The 22,999-nt window shown below is 37.5% G+C and overlaps 1 protein-coding gene across 2 annotated transcripts in view; it reads left to right on the top strand.

Moving 5' to 3' along the window:
• Positions 1-20,212, top strand: part of LOC121429510 (sodium/potassium/calcium exchanger 2-like) — a 44,212-nt gene extending 24,000 nt beyond the window's left edge. For both annotated transcript variants that reach the window (XM_041626572.1, XM_041626571.1), the window contains exons 2-12: positions 2,343-2,584; positions 9,753-9,899; positions 11,132-11,373; positions 11,844-12,040; positions 12,467-12,647; positions 13,157-13,255; positions 14,061-14,636; positions 14,993-15,225; positions 16,770-16,923; positions 17,479-17,649; positions 18,168-20,212. In XM_041626572.1, the coding sequence (XP_041482506.1) occupies positions 2,347-2,584; positions 9,753-9,899; positions 11,132-11,373; positions 11,844-12,040; positions 12,467-12,647; positions 13,157-13,255; positions 14,061-14,636; positions 14,993-15,225; positions 16,770-16,923; positions 17,479-17,649; positions 18,168-18,377 (2,448 nt within the window). In that variant the 5' untranslated portion in view covers positions 2,343-2,346 and the 3' untranslated portion in view covers positions 18,378-20,212. The remainder of the gene's footprint in view (positions 1-2,342; positions 2,585-9,752; positions 9,900-11,131; positions 11,374-11,843; positions 12,041-12,466; positions 12,648-13,156; positions 13,256-14,060; positions 14,637-14,992; positions 15,226-16,769; positions 16,924-17,478; positions 17,650-18,167) is intronic.
• Positions 20,213-22,999: the final 2,787 nt, after the last annotated feature.

Here is a 22,999-nt window from a genome sequence, read left to right as displayed (position 1 = left end):
CAAACAATCATTGAAAATATCTGTTTAGATCTATGATAAAAAGTGTGTTTTGCTTGGGGAGGCGCGGGGGTAGAGATCTACGGTAACAATAGCCCTATCACCATGTGATCTAGATTCTAGATCATTGGGTAACGATAACACAACACCGCATCATTTTGAGCTCGTGCACAAAATGCAAACCGAATGAGGTAGCGAAGAATGTTTTGGGGGTAGGCCTAGTCGACCCATCTTTCCGTTTAGATTTCACAATATCTATGTACAAAATATCAGAGATGATTGTGAAATGTGATCCCAATATGCTGGGCGATAAAAACAATAGTCAATATTGCCTGCAAAATTCTTAAAATTGCTGGCTTGACATGGCATACAGAAGGCCTATCCAATAAATCATTATTATGAAATAGAACAAAAATAGAATAAAGAAAGACCGAGACAACACGTGAAACATTATTTTTTTTAAAACATTTGGTATGGCTTGTACTCTTTGATTAGTCTACATGCACAATATTAACCTATAAGTCAAACCGCAGAAAAGAGAAATTTTATTGCACATTATATTATATAGTCATAATAGTGCTAATGCTATCCAGACTTTGTATATCCGGCCAGATTAAAAGCGGCTTTTGTGATGGTACAGGACGAGAGTATATGCATGAGTCTGAACACCTTCTGTGTCGAACAAAAATATTGCAAATTTGTTAGTGCCATTCGAATCCATGAGTTTGATTATAAATTATGAACAATGATACCTATACAAGAATATTTCTGCACAATCTAGGCCTGTGGTAAGTTTAAAGCAACGAGACCTTGATCTAATTTGATACATAACAAGGTGAAATATGAATGAGATTCAATGGGCATTGATGTTCAATCCTATTAAATGCCATATCCTTGATTTAAAAAAATGATTTAAAAGGAAATCCTATTTTTTAGGAATATCTTATTTTATCAATATCATTTTTGCATCTAAACTTAAGCGATAAATAACATATTGATTTAAATTTGAATTTTTGGGTAGCTTGGCAAGGGAATTCGCACATTTTGTTTTTTGGTAAAGAGATGGGCTTTGTAAGTTGCTAAAACTGGGGTTTCTTTTATATTTTGTGCTAAATAAAGATTATTTATCTTATATCATCAACAAAATCAACAGCATCGATGACGATAATTGACTAAACAAATAACATTTGATAATACAAATCATTGAATGAATAATAATAATGATACAAATTATTGAATGATTACTGATCTTGATGAGGACATCAGTATTTATATCACAATAAAGTAGTATCTGCTCACATTCTAACCCCCAAATTTAATACGAGAAGTGCAACTGCAAAAGTGCAATATCTCGTAATATCTTGGATTTTTTTATGATTAATTTCAATTTTCTCAGTCATATGCCATAATATTCATTCATATTCATTATCATCATCATCGCCATCACACCATCGTAATCATCATCATCATCATCATCATCATCATCATCATCATCATCATCACCATCGTCTCCATCATTACCATCATCATCACCATCGTCATCATCGCCGTCGTCATCATCACCATCATTACCATCACTGTCGTCATCATCAACGTCGTGATCATCGTCATCATCATCATCATCACCATCATCACCATCATTACCATTATCATCACCATCGTCATCATCAGCATCATTATCATCAGTCACCATCGTCGTCAACATCATCATGTTAATGATGAATTTGTACAAACCACCTAAATATGCAAGAATTCGTACACTTTCCAATTCGGGTTCGAGAATGCACGTTTCGTTTTTAGTATTTTTTTTTGTTTTCCGAAATATTTGTTGTTGCATTCTGAATCACTGATAGTTATCTTATTAGTAATGTCGTTCTAATTATCCCTTCGTCCTCTACCTGACCACTGTTTTCTGTATCTTTTATCATTATACCACACAATACATTAATCACCTTCACCACCGCATCCACCACCACCACCACCAACACCACCAACACCACCACAATCATCATCATCATCATCATCCTCATCATCATCATTATCATCTTCCTCCTCATCCTCCTCATCATCATCCTCCTCCTTATCATGATCTTTATCATCATCATCATCATCAACAACACAACCACCATCTCCACTACCGCAACTATCATTGTCACCGCCCCCATCATCATCATCACCAGCACCACGACACCGTGTACCCTTATCTTGATCTACTGATGATGCTGAGTCTACAGAAAGAATGTATTACTCCCCCCATGCAAATGTTCGTTATTTCATTGCTGGGATAATCGTAATAATTGTACGGTATCATTAACTTTTCCTGTATTTTTGTTGTCCCCATTCAGAGCAATGCAACCACAAGAAGTGGCAGTCAGACCTCGGCCGGTGAGGAGGTCTGGCCGCCTCAGGAAACCACCCTGGCGCCACAGAGTAGGTCTCGGGGGACGAGACCAGAGCAACATCGGCACACTCAACAAGCCTTGGCTATCAAGAACATCCATCTTGGTGGCGTTTTTCCTCGTCTCTTCCATCCTGTACATCACTTCAAACAGAGAATCTGATACGTTGCGAGGCAAATACGACTCAGGTAAGACATTCACCATCATGGAAACAAGTAAAAGGAGGTAATAAACAAAGAAAGACGTGAAACTATAAAACTAGTAAGCATACATGTAATTAAACATCGAATTTTCTCGAGGTTTCTGTTTTGTAAACATGTCGAAACCATAAAAAAAACTTACGATCGTCTTAATGAAGATATGTTTATTTTTATCTCACGTTATGAATATGACAATCTTAAATCCTCACGTTCACAATGTCATTATGATTTATACTGTAGATATATTTAGATAGTTTTTATGTAGGCATACGCTTAGTTTATTGCAGCCGCTAAAAGCTTATTTTTGATGGCCATTGTCGCCTCTTCTCTCCTCAAATATTGTTTACGGGTATACAATGTCTTCACAAGGAATATGTGCATATTTTTTAGTATCATATATATTTCTTAATTTCTTTTAGGAGTGGAGAATTTACATGTACAATAACCAGATCGTCTACGATGAGACAACCTCTCGTCTGTGTAAATACGTTCACACGAACAAAATATCGAAATATAAATCAATTTCTCACACATCTGTCGTTCTGCCGCTGATCATGTACAGTGTACATGTACGTTTATATTTTGTTTATGTACCGCACACAGTACTGAAAGTTGATTTTCTCCTATACTGTATAATAATAATCCCTGAGAAATAAAACCGAAAGAAAATGAACTGAGGGGGGGGGGCAATCCTGGCATGAGACAAGTAAACGAAGCATTCATAATGTTTATTCATCGGTTGTCATTGTTTATCAAATTACTTCCCACACGCGCGAATAAAGAATGATGTACGAATTAGAAGATAATGCGATTCTTTTGTAAATGAAAAATATACACTGTTAAAACGGAAGTTACACAATACCAACGTGTAGAATTCATGTCGGCCCTGGTAATCCCGCATGTATAATCGAGAGTGTGATGATGCGAGAATAAATTTTGGCTTGCTGATAAATGTTCCTACTATAATTATTACAATGATAATGATAATTCAATGTATTTCCAATTTCATTGCGCCATTTCCACTTTCCACGAAATGCTCGATGCATTTATACATTGGGTTAGAGGGAAAGTCATATCGCCCTTACTTTTGCTTCATGATTATCTTGTTAATATTAAGAAATCTAATAATTATTATGATTAGTGTGTCATGAAGTAGTTGTTTTTCAAGTTAGCACGATATTACAGACGAATGAATTATAACATACTACGTTGTAAAAACTGTGGTGTTAAAACTGACACCAATTGGTGTTAATAGAGGACCACACCCTGAGGTGTTAAAATAACACCCTAGAGATTGAACATAACACCAAAGAGGGTAAATGTAACAACCATAGGTGTTGTAATAACACCTATATGTGTAAAACTAACACCACCAATTTAACACCGGTGTAAAATAAATGGTGTGGTCCTCTATGTACACCGGTTAACACCACATTTTTTGCTGTGTATGATTATTTCAGGAAAGTACGGATTAAAGACGATTCAAAATCTAATGTGTTAATATGTACATAATTAACCAATTAGATTTTCATTCATCTTTTTTTAAATAATGAATCATTGTGTAATTCAAACTAAATTTAGAATCATCTTAATAATTGGGCAGATATTGATCAGCGTTCTTACTGCACTTCTTGTCTTGAAATTAAAAAAAGTGGACCACTTCGCTCACCTTAACAGTGAGTATATAAAAAAAAACCCATGAGGTTATTTTGACAATCAAACCCTTGCAGTCAAAATCTCGATTTTGTTTGAGTCCTCAATAATTTCCTTATGAATTATCAATGATTTGAATTCAAATCTTTAAGCGTTGAAGATACCCAAATTTTTGGTCTATAATTCTAAATTCAATGTCCATCAGAAAACAGTCGGTCTGTTCTCATTTTGAAGCCATGAAATGTAAAATGTTCATACGGCGTTTCACCCAATTTCCTATTAAATTTTGGACACACAGCTAACTAAAAAAATCATGTGGAAAAAAGGTATTATAGGCAATACATTATTGGCGCCTTCATTGTTTAAGCTTTCTGACAGATAATTAAGGAAAAAAAATCTTTCAACAGTTACTGATGGATGATATTGATAATGTCCATTAGATATTACGTTACATGCAGCTTGAAAGTAACCTCTTCAATTCATATTCTCATCACATAAAACGTATTGGAATGAAACACAGACCATCATTCGCTCTAACTCGAAGAAGGACGTATTTTGAAGTTTTAAGTACTTTAATGTAGATCTTTTTACAAGGTGAATAAGGTTGCCACTTTCGCGACAGTGTACTAGTATTTAAGTAAGAAAAAAACGAGGTCTTTCTTAATTTACACGTGTAACATTATTGGGATGCGATATTACGGTGCTATTACAACACAATTGCCATACTGTCAGTGAAGTCTTTAACGAGCATGATTCGAAGGAGTCGAATACCTATTGCTCAAAGGGGATTTATCTCTGACAAAAGACGAAGAAGAAGACCCTTCGCACGGTGCGATCAACCTTCGATTTTTTTTTCAGTCTTTCACGGTCTTCACCTTTGGTCGCTACCCAATTTCTTTTATTCGCGGTAGTTACAGATCGAAGACATTGAATGGAATTTTCGGCAAGAACGATTGCAATAAAAGAGAATATAAAAACCCTTCCCCCTCGTAAGTTGTGTTGCTGGGGGTTAAGATGGTTTATATGCATGTAGTCTTTCGAGGTAACAATCTGCAGTGACAAATATCATGGCGGCTAAACGTTGGCAATCAAGACATGTTACAGAAGATAGCAGTAGCTCTGGGTTTGAGCATGTCGAGTGGCGATATCCAGAAGCATTTCTGAATGCTATCGGCGATCGAAACAAGCTCTTCGAACAGTCAGGGGTTGCTGAAGATATCAACAGTGATCTGAGGGGCCGTTACATAAAAAGGATGTCTTTCTTTACAATATTATTGGAGCTTTGCCCTGACAGTTATAGTAATTGGCCCACAACCAATAACAATCAAGGTTTCCATGGTAGTAACGATAATGACAAAGTTTTACCATTTATACCATGCATAATTGCAGATCGGGTGGGGGGGGGGGCTAGTAGATTTTCATGGAAGGGCTTGTCGGATTTTTACCGCACAAAATCTGTTTTATCCGACACTTAACATTGTAACAATCAGACACAGTCATTTCCTTCTCTGCACTCTTAATCAAGGAAAGTTTTTGTCGGATCTGGCAAGGTCCCCTTGTCTGTCTTATGAGATACTAGAATTTGATACTGCATCTGAATCCAACATGTGACGTCTTTGATTAAGAGTCTTGTCAGAAACGATAAACCTTAACATATTATTTTATTATACATGTAATACAATGCATGAGCAAGTGCAGTTGATCATTATTTTCAGAAAGATGTTGTTGAAATGGCAACTCCGAATATTTGGGAGGGATTTAAAATATGAAATGGCAAATTGAATACACCTTTCTCACTACAGATTGAATATGTAACATCTCGAATTGATGCACAATTTCTTTTCCTTCTGATAGATAAAACACGGTCACACTTCGTAAAAAAACGCAGTGAAATGTCTTTCGGAAAATGAGACATTGTCTTTTTTTCTTTATGTTCTGTCAGTCTTGCGTGCATGAAAGTATATACTTGATGGTACAAATTTCGTTACGCCCGATCTGCGTTTACTGCCGGTAAGGTTCAAATTACCGAGACAGAATAAAACACAACAATTATACAAGATGCAGTCATTATTTTGAGCCATTACAGTCACGAATATTTCATGAGATGTTACTCTTGTCTGGTTTCTATGGTAATGGAAGTGTTTTGAGCTAATCATTCTCGAATTATTTTTTTTTATAAAAAAATCGTTTCCTTTTACAGGATACTGTACAAATTTATGCCTGACGATTATTCAATAAAAAACTTGTTAAACTTGGCTTGTCGTCTATCCTTTTACATCATCGCTGAAATAAAAACCCTATGCGACAATTAAAACCTCTTGAAAGCTTTCTAGTCTGTGACTCTTCCGTAGTTGTAACGACACAATAATGAGAAAATGGAAGGATAAAATGCTTAGGAAGAGACAGATAAGTTGCGGAAGTGGAGGGGGGGGGGGATAGGATGCGGTAAATAGACAAGCAACATGCCGTAACTAGGTATATCAACAAGCTCTACTTGACATCACCATGCCTACACTCTTAAAACAGTTGGGCCAAAAATGCCCAACTTTTAACCAACCATGGGCAACATACTGTCCGCACAACTATTGGTGAAGATCTGTCCAAACTGGGTAATAAAAACTGATAATTGGTAATGAATTTGCTCAATTTGATAATGATTGCCCAGAATACATAAATATATTTTACCAACATACATTACCCAACACACTAATTGATAAGTTGTTGATTTTAAAAAGAAAATCCCAGTATAATCTAATAAAAAAGTTTTTACCTATTATTGCATTTTGCTTTTAGGTTCCCCTACGTAGTTTTAAGTTAAAATCTGTACTGATTAAAAAAATCTTTACAGAGGGTACGATAGATTTGAAATCTACTCATTATTGTGGCAACATCGTCATACTGTTGGTTTACCCAAAACTGATAAATTTCCACTCTTCCAAACGCTTCCCGTATGTCATGAGCCCTTATAGTTTGGTCTGTATTTTAGAGGTTAATGATAAAATAAGAGCTCATCTCAGAACATTTACATGTAATTCCTAAGATAATTTAGATACATGTATACCACCATTCATCGTGCCCAACCAAAAGCAAATGCAGCTCAAAATACCTTGAACATGCGAAGAAAATTAATGGTGCGGGGATAATGTGCATGTAAAAATCTGCATACCATCGAATATTAATGGATCAGTAATGCGATGAATTTTTTACACTTTTATTCAGTCGCTATGTGAGTATGCATTTTGCCTAAATATTTCATGTTCACTGTGTTACGTTGTGGAAACTGCCGACTCTTTCTATTGCAACAATACTTTTTTGCTCATTGAGTATAAAACAATGTCGATCGTAATGACAGCGTTCATGTGTGAACTTAAAGCAGTGGCGCGTCCAGGAGGGGGGGGGGGGGCATGGCCTGGATGTGCCCCCTCCCTTTGAGAGCCATAGTCAATATTCTTAATGTAAATATACCGGTTTTACACAAGTGTGCCCCCTTTAGAAAGTCAATACATATATTTTTCATGTAAATGGACACATTAGTGAGGCCTTTTTAAATTTTTTTTATAATTTTTCTTGTCAAATTTTCCTAGGGAAAATTAGCCGCCCTTTTCGAAAATCCTGGATATGCCCCTGACTTGGAGAACTCTGAGATAAATTGTGTACATAATCTTTCTTGAAATTCCCCGATTCATGTTCAGTCGAGTTAACAATTCGAATTCCCTTGTCGATTGTCTCGACTCGTTTCCGGCGCTCAGAAAGTATGAACCATGAAATTACATGTACATCGAACCGCTTCTTGTACATGTTGTAGCAAATACACTATGTACATTTTTCTCATTTTGAAGTGTGGAATTATCCAACCGTCTTTCCGGCTTGAAAAAAAAAAACCAGCGAAATTTTCTGAAAGTTATTTTTATTCATTTTTTTTCAATAGGTCCACGGTACAGAGAAATCCCCGGTACTCAACACTCTCAGAAATGTTTAACCAGCCTACCGGGAACACACTGTATGAAAGTGTTAACAATAAATCTCCATCCGTTTTGCACACAAATTTCTTAAACAATAATTTGTTCATAATTGTGTTCTTATGTTAACCAACGAAATTTGTTTTTGTCTGAGAGTGAAAGAAGAAGGGGGGGGGGGCGGGGTTGATAACACCCGCTCTTACACACCGTCATCGCTCCTTTAAAAAAGTGGGGCGGGGGAGGGGCGCATGAAAATTACATGTAGAGGATATACTGTTTCCCCCTTCTCTGCGCTCTTGCAGCCTCTTCTGTAAACTAGAAAGAAGAAGCCATTTTAGTGTCAGTCCACCGTGTATTGTATGCATTCTGGACACACGATCTGCATTAGATGTGGACATAGTCGTACTTTACACAAAGTCTCGATATAAATTTTTGAGTGGGGCTTGTGCTTCGAGTTGAAACTCCATACTTTAAAATACCTATGTACTGTTTGTATTGAAAGGAGGTGTTCGTCGACCTTTTCCCGCCTGTACAGTACAGTCGGTTCAACCAATGTTCTTTATTTCATAAGAGTTGCTGATGAAAAGAAGAGCGTGCTATACTGCCATACACGGTGCACCTGTCTATTATCTCACCAATAATGTTGGGGAGTTGAGTGAATTATCTCTGATATCAGGACTGTCGAGTCTTTTTACTGAAGGCTGCCTGGCAGTTGGATGTCGTCTAGCATCACGAAAAGCGGGATAATCCAATTAGGTTACAAGGTATACTGCTGCTTCTGACAGTAATACGTTGGGCATCCATTTCAGTGATCACGCCGAAAGGTGGTTCGCCCCCTTTATGTCTCTTTATTGAATAAAATTAGAGAACAAAACAGAATGATATAAAGGCTTTGTGGTGTTTGGTTTGTATGATTTTACATTATATCTAAAAGGATCTGATTTACAGGCTTAGCGGTACATTATACTGTTCATTGTTCTTCTAAAATACCTGTCTATTGGGGTCACATGCATAACGTTCCTTGTAAAAAAAAATTACCGGGGGTGCGTTTCACGAAATGACTTGGACGTTTTTTTTCTGGCAGTTACCATCGCAACAGTGCTTCCTAGCCAATCAAAATCATGGATAGTTGTCAGATCTGACAACTTGTCAGAAAAAAGAAATGTTGATGAAACGCTCCCCAGGATAAAGGTCGGATGTGATGCACTCCAGAAATGGTCAGATTGGTCCTTGAGGAGAGCTGCACTGCCAATACAAAGAGATCTATTGACTTATTAATATACTGTCGGAAATATTTTCTGACCGCGTCTACCCTCGTCCTGGCTTCGTCCGAGGACCTAACCTTGAGGCGAAAGATAAGGTCAATGTCAAGAGAGATAGAGGAGTATTATAGTAGTGATGTATAACTTATCAAGATATGATTTGTTAAAACTTTTTTTAAACATAATTGTGTAGATCTTGGATATTGGAAACGTGAACATACACTGTTCTCTTTATCAATAAGCTTTGTTATTAACAAATCAACATTTTTGTTTTGTTTGCAGATGGTTACGTGGGTAGAAGTTTATTGGCCAATGTAAGCAGCGGTGGTCATCACAAACCTCCTTGGGAAACATGCGAATACGAAGCAGCAAACTTACCAGTTCTCTGGGTGGTGCTCTACGCTGTTTTTGTCATCATTTTATTTATAGGTAAGCTATTGATACAATGTGGAAATGATTATAACTATGAAAGAAAATGCTTCATGCGCATCATAGTCATCATAATCACACGACCTCCATGCAACATCATCATTATCATCATCGTCATCGTCATCGTCTTCATCATCATCATCATCAACATCATCACCATCATTATCATCATCATCATCATCATCATCATCATCATCATCATTATCATCATTGATTGTAGTTTGATGTGAATTTATCACATTCTTTGTAAGACGGGGCTGCATTTTAATACCCATTAATATATTTCAGAACCAAATTTTGGATGAGATTTTTTAATCACCCAATAGTGTAGAAAGAAATTCAGATTTACATTTATGCATTACAAACAACCGTCCAAACTAAAAAAAAAAATAACAGCAAACATCTGATATGGAAATTAAACCTTGGTATCCATTCACTGTGTTGCAACAGAGGACAACCTATCTATTTTAATCTCATGTTGGGGGTTTAAATCCGTATCCCTCGGATACATAACAAACCTCTAAATCTTCAAAGCCATTTTGATCATTGCAATCACGGTAATCGCATTTTTATCTTTACATCCATCCTGTAAAGTCCTAAGAAGCTTAGGAGATTTCCCTCCTACACGTATATTCTATACATAGATTTCAAATAACAAATACTATATAAGATAGTCAATACATGATAATCTCCAGTACAGATGCGGTGATTGTATTTTCTTTTGTCGACACAAAATAATTGGTGTGTATGAGCGGGGGATTGGATCAAACTTTTTCATGTTTCTTGAATATCCTATTTACATTTTTAATCCCAGAATTGTATATTTTTCTATTTGGGTGGAAATAAAACTTATTAAAAGCCCAATGAATTATTTTGGTGTTTATTAAACTAAAAGAAGAGTTCGTCAATGAAATATATTGTGGGGCCTATTCCAAACTCGATTATTTTGAATAAAACTTGTCATCAATGGAACAGTTCGTGAAATTGTGACAATTGTGCTTAAGGTGTTGTTTTTTTTTGGTGAAAATATGAGACCCATCTTTGGGAATTTCTGGTGAAAATGTGACCTGTTTCAACATGTTCATGGGGCACGTTCTTAAATCAAATTATTTTATTGAAGAATCGCGATCTCCCTGTTTGAGAACAGCGTCGTGTGTTTGAATTTGTGTTGATGCTCCCATGAGAACGCAACTCAACTATTAACCAACACTTTAACTATATCTTGATCCTAGCAATTGCAATCATCTGCGATGACTTCTTTGTGCCTTCGCTGGAGGTGATCTCGGAGACCCTCAGCCTGTCGGAAGACGTCGCTGGAGCCACCTTCATGGCGGCGGGATCCTCGGCCCCCGAACTTTTCACATCGGTCATCGGTGTCGCCTTCCAAAGCGACGTCGGTGTCGGCACCATCGTGGGCTCGGCCGTGTTCAACATCCTCATCATCATTGCACTTACCGCTGCTCTTGCTGGCCAGGTTAGTCAGAGAGGCAAACAGTGATTCTAAACGTCGAAGGTCCCCTGTCTCCTATATATTTGATTCCAGTGTCGAAACATGTCTTTGCAAATTGATTTATTAGCGTATTTTTATATTATATATTTTTTCAAAGTTCTGACAACTTTCCTTGATTTTGAATGGTTTACAGAAGCAAAGGGGTGTCACTGTTACTCACTGTTACTTTGGTAACTGTAGGATCGAACAGACAGTCTGATGAAATATCCCTTTACTTTTTCCATGAAACGCTTCCCAGATCACCTCAGCAAATCAAAATCATGGAAAGTTGTCAGATCCACATTCATCTGAACAATATTCAATAAAACAACCCCCTCCATATTTATCAATGCTTATCAAAAGTTTAATGAATATATTGCTTAACCATTCTATACCTAATAATAAACCAGTTCCAATGCATTCATAATCTCTCCGTTGTCTGTTTTGTCTTATAGGTTCTCAACTTAGACTGGCGCCCTCTCATCCGTGACAGTTTCTTCTACGGCATGTCCTTGGTGTGCTTCATCGTCTTCTGTTGGGACACGGAGTTCACCTGGTGGGAGGCCCTTATCCTCCTCATCCTCTACATCATCTATCTCGTTCTGATGAAGGTTAACCCCACCATCATGGAGAAGACCAAGCACATCACGTGGTATGTATAATGGCATGCAGGAACCGTCTATAGTTTGCGCGCCCAGATCTGTTTCAACAACTTGATCAAAGAATCCGGATGCATATGCACACGATGTTTTTAGAGGAAAGGTCTCGTATGTTAGTTTTACTATAGTGTGTTTAAAAGGTAAGAAATAATGGAGACCAACGGCTTAAATACCTTTGAGGTATGTGGGAATGGTGATTAATGCTTAAAACTATACGTATGGTTTCGTTGGTTCATCTCAGTACCCCACACCCAACAATCCGTCAGTGAAGGATGTTACTCATTTGGTACCTATAAGGTGGAGAATAGTAACTTCTGCTGTCGGACTATATTTTTACCTCAATATACCCAGATTTCTTTGTTGTCTTTAATTCTCCGATAATATGTGGCAGATATTAATATTTGCACCCTCTCTTTCAGCGGTGGATTCTGTCGCAACGAGGTAGCACCTCTGGATGCTGAGGCCGGAGAGGCGGGTGGAGAAGCCCAGGTCCAGACCGTCACCGACGGACCTGAAAACACTGGGCAAAATGGTACTGCCAACGGCACACCCTTGCCGCGAAAGCTTCCACCTATTCAGACTTCAAACCTAACAGATGAGGTAAATCATCAGGCTGCAGTTTAGCATATCTTATTCGGTTGCTTAATATTACTGCGTTACCATGGTTACCCAGATCGAAGGTTGTATTCTGGGTTATTGGGTACTATGTCGAAGGTATATAATGAAAGGCTCCTTTTAGGAAAAAACAATTTTGCTAGAATGATAACAAGGACAAATCTGTGGAAGGATGTAAACAAATATATAATTTTATCAAGTGTAATGGATATAATACTATCTGATGGACCACAAAAAACCTGTCTCGGATTTACAATTTTATAGGCTTGATGATTGTACTTATTAGACTGTGGGAAAAAGTGTATAAACGAACATTGAATAAGATATATTAGGTGTTTGGTATCCTTATCATAAGGTAATCATCTTACGTCGACTAGTGCATACAGTAATCTATAGAATTAGACGTCGTTCTTGCATGAAAAGAAAAATACGGAAAGCGAGAAGCAAAATGGTCAGCATGTAATCAAAGGATTGTCCTTTTGCTTTTTATCCAGAACCGGAAGATATCTGTCTTGTCCAACCAGTCATTGGCCGTGCCAGGAAACAAGCATATATTCCATCACGTCAAACATGGAGAACTCTCTTCTAACTTTGTAAGTAAAGCATCCCACATGCCTCTTTCCCACGATACGCTAAGAAATTATAACAATGATAGGTTTTGATGAAATTATGGTATCTCTTTAAACGAATTATAGTCACCGTGTCATTGTTTTGTTGGGTTATTTATGATAGTTTTATTTGATATAATCTTGAAGCCGTTTCATGAAAGTTGTCAGCACTGACAAGCTGTCTTTCTCCGACAGTAACCACAGTCACAATCGGTGACCAGTGCTTCTTGTCCAATAAAAAATGAGGAAGGTTTTGGTAACAAACTAACATTTTCAGAGCTGAAAACGTTTATGACCCCCCACATGCCACAGGCAAAAAAAAAGAAAGATTGAGCGAAACTCACTCGTAGGTGGATCGAGACATAGTTCTTAATCTCCTTAATGATATTGATTGGTCTAAGATTAATAGGTGATTTTGCTTGTAAATTAATTCTGGTTTTATTCTTTTTGCCCCTTTTCCAATCCTACCTCACCATTTTCTTCATGTGTTGCATTCTTCTTTCTCTCGCATCTTTGACTGTTTTTCATATTGTGAATGTTACCGTTTTCCTTTTAACCCGTTATATATACTCATCGTTCTATATGCACATTTCTATCATGTTTATTTCGATGCACCCTATTTCATTACGTAACACGTTCCTCTGTAATGTGGATCTCCGCTCCTACTGAAATGCCGCTTTCTTAAAAAAAATAAATCTGTGCCGCGAACTAAATGCTCTTATGGATTGATATCAAACTTGTTTTGCGATATTGGAATTGGAACACATTTTCACGTCTTTGTTGAGAGCAGACGTCGTCGAGTTACGATCTCAAAAAACTCGCCAGAGATACGGACAGTCGGTTAGGGTCTGTATCAAGACCAAACAGCGCTCACTCAACAGCGCTGAGCTCTCGGCCGGATTCCAAGGCCTCCTTTGTAAATATAAACTATAACAAAAATAATGTAGCTATGAACGGCGATGTGAACGCCAATAACAATAATATTCCCATGGTCACAAAGACCAATGGAAGCGTCGTCCCGACGGTCGTCGCCAATGACGGGCGAACGAACGTCCATGACGACTTAGTGGTGGGCGACGTCGAGAGTATTGGCGGCGATAGCCAGGGCGACTTCGGCAGCCAGACGCAGTTGCTCAGTGTGCCCAAAGGCAACGTGATCTCGCGCGATAATGATTCGGGGATCCACAGCGCACACGGAACCACCCCTGTCGTTCCTGTCGATTCTTCCTCTGACCCTTCCTGTGATCCCTCTTATGATTCTTCCGACCCAAAGAGAAGACAATCACTGGTGGACGGCCTTCACCATCACCACCATCACCACCACGAGCATCACCATGACGGGGAACACAAGCCACACGACACTCAAGTAAGTGAGACACCCTTCATTACTCTCCAAAGTGTAGCAGTTGTAAGTTTCCTAATTCCTATCCTCACCGAAGTTATTTTAAGATGGAAAGTTGCATTCATTCTGCGTTAAAGAAATGATATCAGAAAAGATCATAGGGACTTATTATGTACATCCATTTATAAGTTTTGGCACACATGTCTCTGGAGTTTGACGTTTCATTTTGGAAACAGTATCCCACCACGTCTTAAAGACGTTTAAGATATGAACGATGAAAGAGCTAATCCTTTTTAACTTTCATCAAGATGAAGCATGTAGATGTTCTTAATATATTTCAGTCAATCCAATGATCATGTCTCATTGGTTCCTCTCTGCAGGGGGAGAAGGAAGGAGAAGAGGACAAGAAATCGGAAGGTTCTGAGGAGGAACCGACGCTTCGTCCCTTCCCTTGCCTGCCAGCCATCAACATGTACTACCCTGACAGGGAGATCTTGGACAGCACTTGCGGTTGTCTCCGCTACGGACTGAAATGGCTCCTCTTCGTGATCAGTTTTCCATTCATGTGTGCCTTCACGTGGACCATCCCAAACTGCAGTGTTCCGCATCTCAGGTAATTCCTTCATTTACCAAGTCCGACCTTGTTTGAACTTTAGCAATTTGTATTTAAATTTGACTCCGCAATATACATGATTATAGTGCATGTGCATGAGAAACATTCATCGCCCCAGTGGTTGCAGAAGATGCGAGGCTTGTTCCATCACCTTCTGTCACCTTTTTTTTGTTCCACCTATTTTCTTTTTAATACAGTCGACAGTAGCCAGATTTGTCAATTCGGAGAGGATTGCAAGTAAATACACTCAAAGATGAAATTTAGTTTTCATTCATTTAGGCCCCGGAATGTCTGTCATCCGAGAGTAATTCCTACTTTAATACATTTATGCAAACTACATTTTCCATAAAGAAGTTTGAAGCACTCAATCATTCCATGAGCAGGTCCACAACATCAAATTGTTTTACGTTTTGACAAGCAGGGGAACGGCAATCTAGATTGAATGTTGGAGTTGTCATCATCATATTCATTGCATTATCATTTTTGAAATTTATTTTATTTTTACATATTAAAGCAATCTGCAGTCTGTCAAAGCAGGAATCCGTCTGAATTATCCTTGCATTCGTTGAAAGGATGAAGAATTTCAACATGTTTGAGAGACAGCTTATGTTAATCTTAAACAGTCCTTGTTCACGGGATATTATTTTTTTCCGACTTATACCAATGAAAAAGTGTGGAGGGGTTTGAAGAAAAACTAAGCTTGTTATTTTAACAGATCGGGGCTTCCATACTGCAATTATTTTCAGAGTACTGTCAAAGAAGAAGAATTGTTTGAAGATAGAGGGTCTACATTCTACAAGCACTGCTTTTTAGTAGGCCCCTCCACTTTTTTTCATTTCATTGCTACGTTTCAGTCCTGCATTTGTTATGCATTTTTTTTCATTGTAAACATGATTTATTACGAAATGTACTTTGATGATTGTGGAATATGAATATATCAATAAATAAATAAATAGATGGAGAGAGAGGGAGAGAGAGAGAGAGAGCCCCCGATATCTACCTTGATCATCTTATCCGAAACTGTTGTTGCTTTTTAAATCTTGATGCAAAGTGAATTTAAGAGACTGAAATGAAATCGTGTCATTCTTGAGCTGCTGGTAGTGAATACCCCAACACTAGATTGATATTTAAACCTTAATTATTTGCATTTAAGTATGTGAGATGTTACAATAAATCGCTAGGATGGACTTCAAACTCCGTAATTCAACTGGTCACTGACGGAATTAGGGGCCCGTAGACAAAGTTTAGCAATCGTACGTTCTAGAACATTTTTACGATTTATTGCATTGACTACAATTCAATTCTTTACTCCATTTCCATTCAAAACATTATACAACTGAATATTAAGTAATACAAATCAAGTACAATTTTACAAACGAGGATTCTTACTTCGTAAAACAATGAACAATAATATTTATCAATCGCTAACCTTTGTGTTACGGGACGCTGATCTGGATTTCGCTAAATTCTTGTAATTAAGAGTGAACATTCCTCCATTTTTTACGGCATTTCAATCTCCTTCTCCTATTCGACGACATTCACAGGAAGTGGTATGTGGCCTCTTTCATCCTCTCCATCGTATGGATCGCAGCACTCAGCTTCGGGATGGTCACCCTGGTCGCCAAGATGGGGTGTATTCTCAAGATCAGTGATTACACCATGGGCCTCGTCATCGTCGCTGTCGGCACCAGCGTACCGGTAAATATCTGTCCCATTATAATCATCAGGATAATCATAAAATGCAACGTGAGGTGCTGCATAATTGTTATTACCCCCCCCCCGCCGTAGCTCTCGCATGGCTACCCTGACCAGGTGCTATTATAGCCATAAAAAATGTCTTGCTATATTGTGTCGAATTCGTCATTTCATTATTATGAGACATCAAGTCATGCGAAGCTTTCATAGTCTTGGTTAATGCGTGTTTTCCACAGGCGAGCAAACGTTTTTGCGAAAGATGCACATATTCGGTTCATTCCGAAAGATATTGCAAAAGTTTACATTTGCGTTTTTTGCACCAAAACGATTGCCCCACTTATGTATTGGCTTCAAATCGTCCCTTAGCACTTCTGCGTAATATTGATGACGTTAACGAATCCCCATGCAAATTTCTAGAACTCTTTTCGTAAAATACAAAATGTCATAAAGGTATATTTTTTCGAAACCATACACCGTGTCTCATGAAAGAAGAAGAGAAACAAAGAAAGTTTTCGTCTTCACCGCGGTTATTTTTTTCTTCCCTGCCTCTCTCCCTAGGATGCCCTGAGTTCCATCCTCGTGGCCCGCGACGGTTACGGCGACATGGCCGTTTCCAACGCCATCGGCTCAAACGTCTTCGACATCAACCTCGGAATCGGACTCCCCTACCTCATCCGAATCGCCATCAACGGTGGAACCAACATCGCCCTCCTCAATGCCGAAGACCAGGTAAATAGTCCTTCTGATTTTCTCCATTTTGACGAAAACAACCGCTGTGGCAATTCGTTCAAAATGTAGTGACAGATATAGGCCCAAAGTGCAAAGCCTAATGCCTAACGGTTTTATTTGGGAAGAGTACGATGCTGCAACTATTACAAAAAAATGAAGCCATTTATAGTAATAACAATAAATCAATGAAAGAAAAACTTCTTTAGAAGCGGAGAATCAAGGAATTCCTGTTTCCTTAGTAAAAAAAAAATATTGGAATGATTGTACCTAATATTCTCATAACTTTTTCCTTCTGTTTTATTGTTAAACATGTATACTTACGTAGACAAAAATCAAATATATTTGTGATATTTGTAAAGTTTTACGAATTAGATTTTTTCTGGGACTGTACCGAAAGAACTATGACAGATATGTGAGAAATTATTTATATTTGCAAGAAAGATAGACTAAACTTGAAAAAAAGGAAACCTTGAATAAGTGATTGATAAGCAAGAATCTCTCTCTTTTGTTCTTGACAGTTGCGCTTTGATAGCGGTGCGTTCGGCCCCATGCCCCCGCACGCCAAATTCGGATTCATCCTCCTCCTCATTTTACTCCTCACCATCGTGGCTTTCACCGCCGTCCGGTTCCGCCTCAACGCAATCATCGGCGTCTCATTCGCCCTGATGTACGTTCTCTTCATGGTGTACGCCTTCGTTCAGGAGATCGTCTGCGATGGCGGGTGCTAACGACCACCACAACGGGGAAAATAGCAAACAAAATACACAGCAAAAGCATTACATATTTAAAATACAGAGGAAATAATCGATTAAAACTTAGGGCTTGAACACACGTCCACACCAAGACTACTTTAAACGTAAATGGAATAATGAATATAATTATGATTACTGTATTGTGTGAACGATTATGTTTCATGAAAGAAAACAAAAATACTAATAAGACAATAAGGTTTAAAAGCTTGAAGGTAAATTCGATGCATGTAATCCGTTTGTATATTATGCTTAAAGTGAGCAAAGTTGAATGATAAAGCAATAATTGATTTGGAACGTTTTTCTGAAAAAACATTGTGAAAGTTGTGTTTAAGGTATATTTTTTGTAGAGAAAAAAAATCAGTCTAAGCTTATACTTATGAAATAAAATGGTGTTTACAAAGAGGCTACCGATATCAAAAGTATTCTTGAATATTTAGGTTATGGAATAAGGAAAATAAAAGTCACCTAAAAAATTGGTTAAAGAATTATTACAAACTTTCTCAATGTACGGGATGATGATTATACGTCACAGAAAGAAAATATACTCAGTTAATGAATATGAAACAATATGGAGGAGAAGACAAGAAATTGAAAGGGAAATTAGAAAGAGAGTGGGAGGGGAGGGGCTGATTACGAACTATTTTTCTTCATATCTTTAGGCTGAATATTTTTTTGAGGGGGGAGGGGCAGAATTTGACAATACAATAAAATTACAATGTCGCCGACAACTCCTTGAAGTATTGAATTATACAGTATTTTGATGAAGTTTCGACGATTTCATTTTTTTTCCTATGGTTTTGTCAAGCGGTTGTCTTTGTTTTTGCATATTTATTATGTCTTGCCATGGACATTTATATGAGAATAATCGACAAATGACCTAGTATCCGTCCAGTTTGATAACTAAAATGGGTTATCATGATTATGTTAGATACAAAGAATGTATATATTCAACAATACAGTGGATTTGACAGTCTATTATTCTCCTAATTTTCGTGTTACACGAAGATAATATGTATATCTTGCATCGCTGTTAAAGTGCAATTTTTCATCATCTAGTATATCACATTTTCTTTCGCTCCAGTCTAGATAGCTTTGAACTCCACTGTCGATGATAAAACTGCAATGCAAATTTGGAATTGAAATATATTTGCTTGTGGCAATATTATTTCTCTACCCGGTCATGAGTTGCTGGAGTAAAATCAACGTGAGCTGCAATAAGAAGTTGTAATAATATTTCTTCTTATGGTGTCTTTTAAATATCAGGGTGTGATAGCTCTGTAAAGAAAAAAGCAGAGGATTTAAGCAAAGACCAAACGTATCGGGTCAGTTTGCCGGCTGGTCTTATAGAAATTTATACGAAACGCCACAAGAATACTTTAATCACTCTAGTGCCTCTGTTTCATACAAGATTCATATCATTTTCCAGTCGTGGAAAAGAAATCTTTAATAATATTTCAGTTGTGTCCTTAGTGCCCTTTCACTTTGTTCATCTACATGCTTTGAATTCCGTGTGTGATTTCCGTACTGTACAAACTTTTACTCCAATGTTACATCGAATAGACGGTGTAATAGTCTTGAGATTATTCAATTTTTTTGGAAAGTTGTGTACAGTCAAGTAATATAGTGTATATTTCGTAGTAATTATGTACAGCGTTTTTCCATCCCATTCTTATTTTGTATGAAAGTCGCACAAACACTGAATGCCCGTGGATTAAGCTATGAGAGAATGAGCATGGGCGATAATTTTCTCTTTTCAGCTGAGCCACTGTAATTTATTTTCTAATAAAGGTTTGAGACTGATTACAACACCATTTGAACTGTCGATATGTCTAGTTTATTCGAGTTTTTGTAGAATTTAATATTGTAATCGTTTATTCGACAGGCCAATTGTAGGTTCTGTTGAAAAAAAATCGATCTCCCGATTGGAAATTTGCAACTATAATCATTTTTGTAAGATTGGGCTTGCAGCACGAGGAGTGAGAGAGAGGGGAAAGGGATCAGAGAGAGAAGAGGGGGGGGGGGGGGGGGAGGGTGGAGAAGAGAACGAGAAAAAGAAAGAGGGAGGGGGGAGTATGTGTCAGTGTGTGTGTGAGAGAGAGAGAAAGGGGGGGGGGGGGTGAGAGAGAGAGAAATGGAGGGGTTACTGTTAAGTACGAATATACTGTGTTTTACGAATATTCGTAATGAAAAATAAAAACAAGGAGATACGAGGAATTTGATATGAATTTTAATGAAATAAAAAAAAATACACAACCCTGATAATAGCTTCTAGAATGATCTATTTTGGGAATATAGTTATACTCACCCAAAGTTCTTACTGTTAGTAGGTCGATGTTAGTTCCTTGAACTAAGATCTCTACCTATGAAATTTAAAGGCATGTTACCGATGAATTTCCTTCATGAAATGATTGGGTTCAAATAAATGTTAGAACACTGCTCCTTTTCTCTATTTTGACGAGAAGCCGTGCTCTATAATCACATTACGCCATACGCCAGCAGAAAAAAATTAAAGCTTCCAGTAAAATGTATTTGGTCAGGGACCTCGTTTCATAAAGAGTTACAACTGTAACTTTGCCATTATGGCAACTACCATGATAACCTTGATTTTGATTGGCTGCTGAGCCCTGTTATAAAGTACAATGGTATATATAGTTGTCATAATGGCAAAGCTACAACAGTTGAACTCTATGAAATGGGCCCCTGGATAATGGTGATGATGGCGCTCTTCCACATTCTTCGCGGATACACAATATTAGTGCCCTCAGAGATAATTATGTGCTACACAATTTACAGCTAGACCCCGTTCTCAAAACAGTTTGAGTTTAAAGTATTGTGGGCTTATAGTGGGAACACCCAAAACTGTCTTGGAAGCGATCTCATTGATCTTCTGAACCATTTTGGCAATCAACATATATCGTGCTGTGGTTCCTGGTAATACACTGAACCCCGCTCTGAGGGGCGGATCCAGGATTTTCCGAATGGTATGCAAGGGGGGGCCCGGGGGCAAATTTTTCGGAGTAAAATTTTGACAAGCCCCACCCCTCAAATAAGGGTTTTCAACCACAAATTAAGGATATTTTGTTCCCGAAAAAAATTGACAAGCAAAAAAAAAAAAGAAATGAAAAAAAGGGTCTTCCATTTCGGTTTTATCGGCATTTTTACATTACATTGCCCCCTGGATCCGCGCCTGCCCACTCTCTTCCCATTTTATCCGATTTTACTTACTGTCGCTCTACCATTCATGTTGCCATCAACCTTTAAACCCTTAGAAATGTTAGTCCGCGTGGGATAATAATTATAAATTTAATTTGAATTATGAAAATAACGAGCCCATGGGTCCTATAATATCTGGCGAAACCGAAATTTGCATGAAATGAAGTTCTTTAAATCGGCCTAGTGAGATAATGTATCAAAAGAGTACATCATCATTATCATCATCATCATCATCACCATCATCACCATCTTCACTATCATCATCGTCATCATCACCACCACCACCACCATCATCATCATCATCATCTTCATCATCATCATCATCATCATCATCATCATCATCATCATCATCCGTAAAAGAAAGAATGACAAAGGGAACCTTTCTAAATTCTGTCTATAGCCTGAAAGCCTATATATATGATTTACCAAAAAAAGTCTATAATTGTTTAATCACATTTTATTTTAGACATGATAAATAAACATCTTTCTAACAACAAAATAAAAGAAACCATAAGGAACATGGGGGGGGGGCATGCCGACCAAAAGTGAACCTTTTGTGCTACATAGATAAAAGTTAATAGTACACAGATATAATAATATATCATCGGTAAATTGCAAATTCTTCCACACATTACATGTTCTACCTTCATTTAGTCTATGCAATTCCGTCCATCAAAATATTGTCTGACAACCAATTAATTTTGGCCGATTCGGTCTATTATTTTGACTGGGAATCACCGTTTCTATAAATTGTTAAAAATATAGTGTCGAATAAATCGGGATTCGTCAAACAAAATTAAAACGCCCGATGAAAACTTTCAGGAAACGTTACCCAGATGCAGTCCAACCTTACGTTATCTAGAGTCCTATGCCTACAGAGAACTGTTAAAGGACAAGTCCACCCCAACAAAAACTTGATTTGAATAGAAAGAGAAAAATTCAATAAGGATAACACTGAAAATTTCATCGAAATCGGATGTAGAATAAAGTTATGGCATTTTAAAGTGTCGCTTCATTTCACAATACAGTTGTATGCACATCTCGGTCGGTATGCAATTGAGGAACTGATGACCTCACTCACTCACTATTTCTTTTGTATTTTATCATATGAAATATGAAATATTTTTATTTTCTCATCATTGACATGTGAAATGAAGTTTCATTTCTCCCTGAACACATGGAATTCCATTATTTTAATATTTTGTGCTTCAGGCAAGGAGCTCCTAGTCGTCAAATTCTTAAAAATTGAAATATTGTATAATTCAAACAATAAAAAACAAAAGAAATAGTGAGTGAGTGACATCATCGACTCTCTCATTTGCATGTTACTGGCTCGTTCATATAACTATTTTGTCAAAAATAAGCGAAACTTTGAAATGTCATAA

The sequence above is a fragment of the Lytechinus variegatus genome, chromosome 16 (assembly GCF_018143015.1).
Source record: "Lytechinus variegatus isolate NC3 chromosome 16, Lvar_3.0, whole genome shotgun sequence".
In the NCBI taxonomy this organism is placed as follows: Eukaryota; Metazoa; Echinodermata; class Echinoidea; order Temnopleuroida; family Toxopneustidae; genus Lytechinus; species Lytechinus variegatus.
This window is presented reverse-complemented; position numbering and strand designations above follow the sequence as displayed.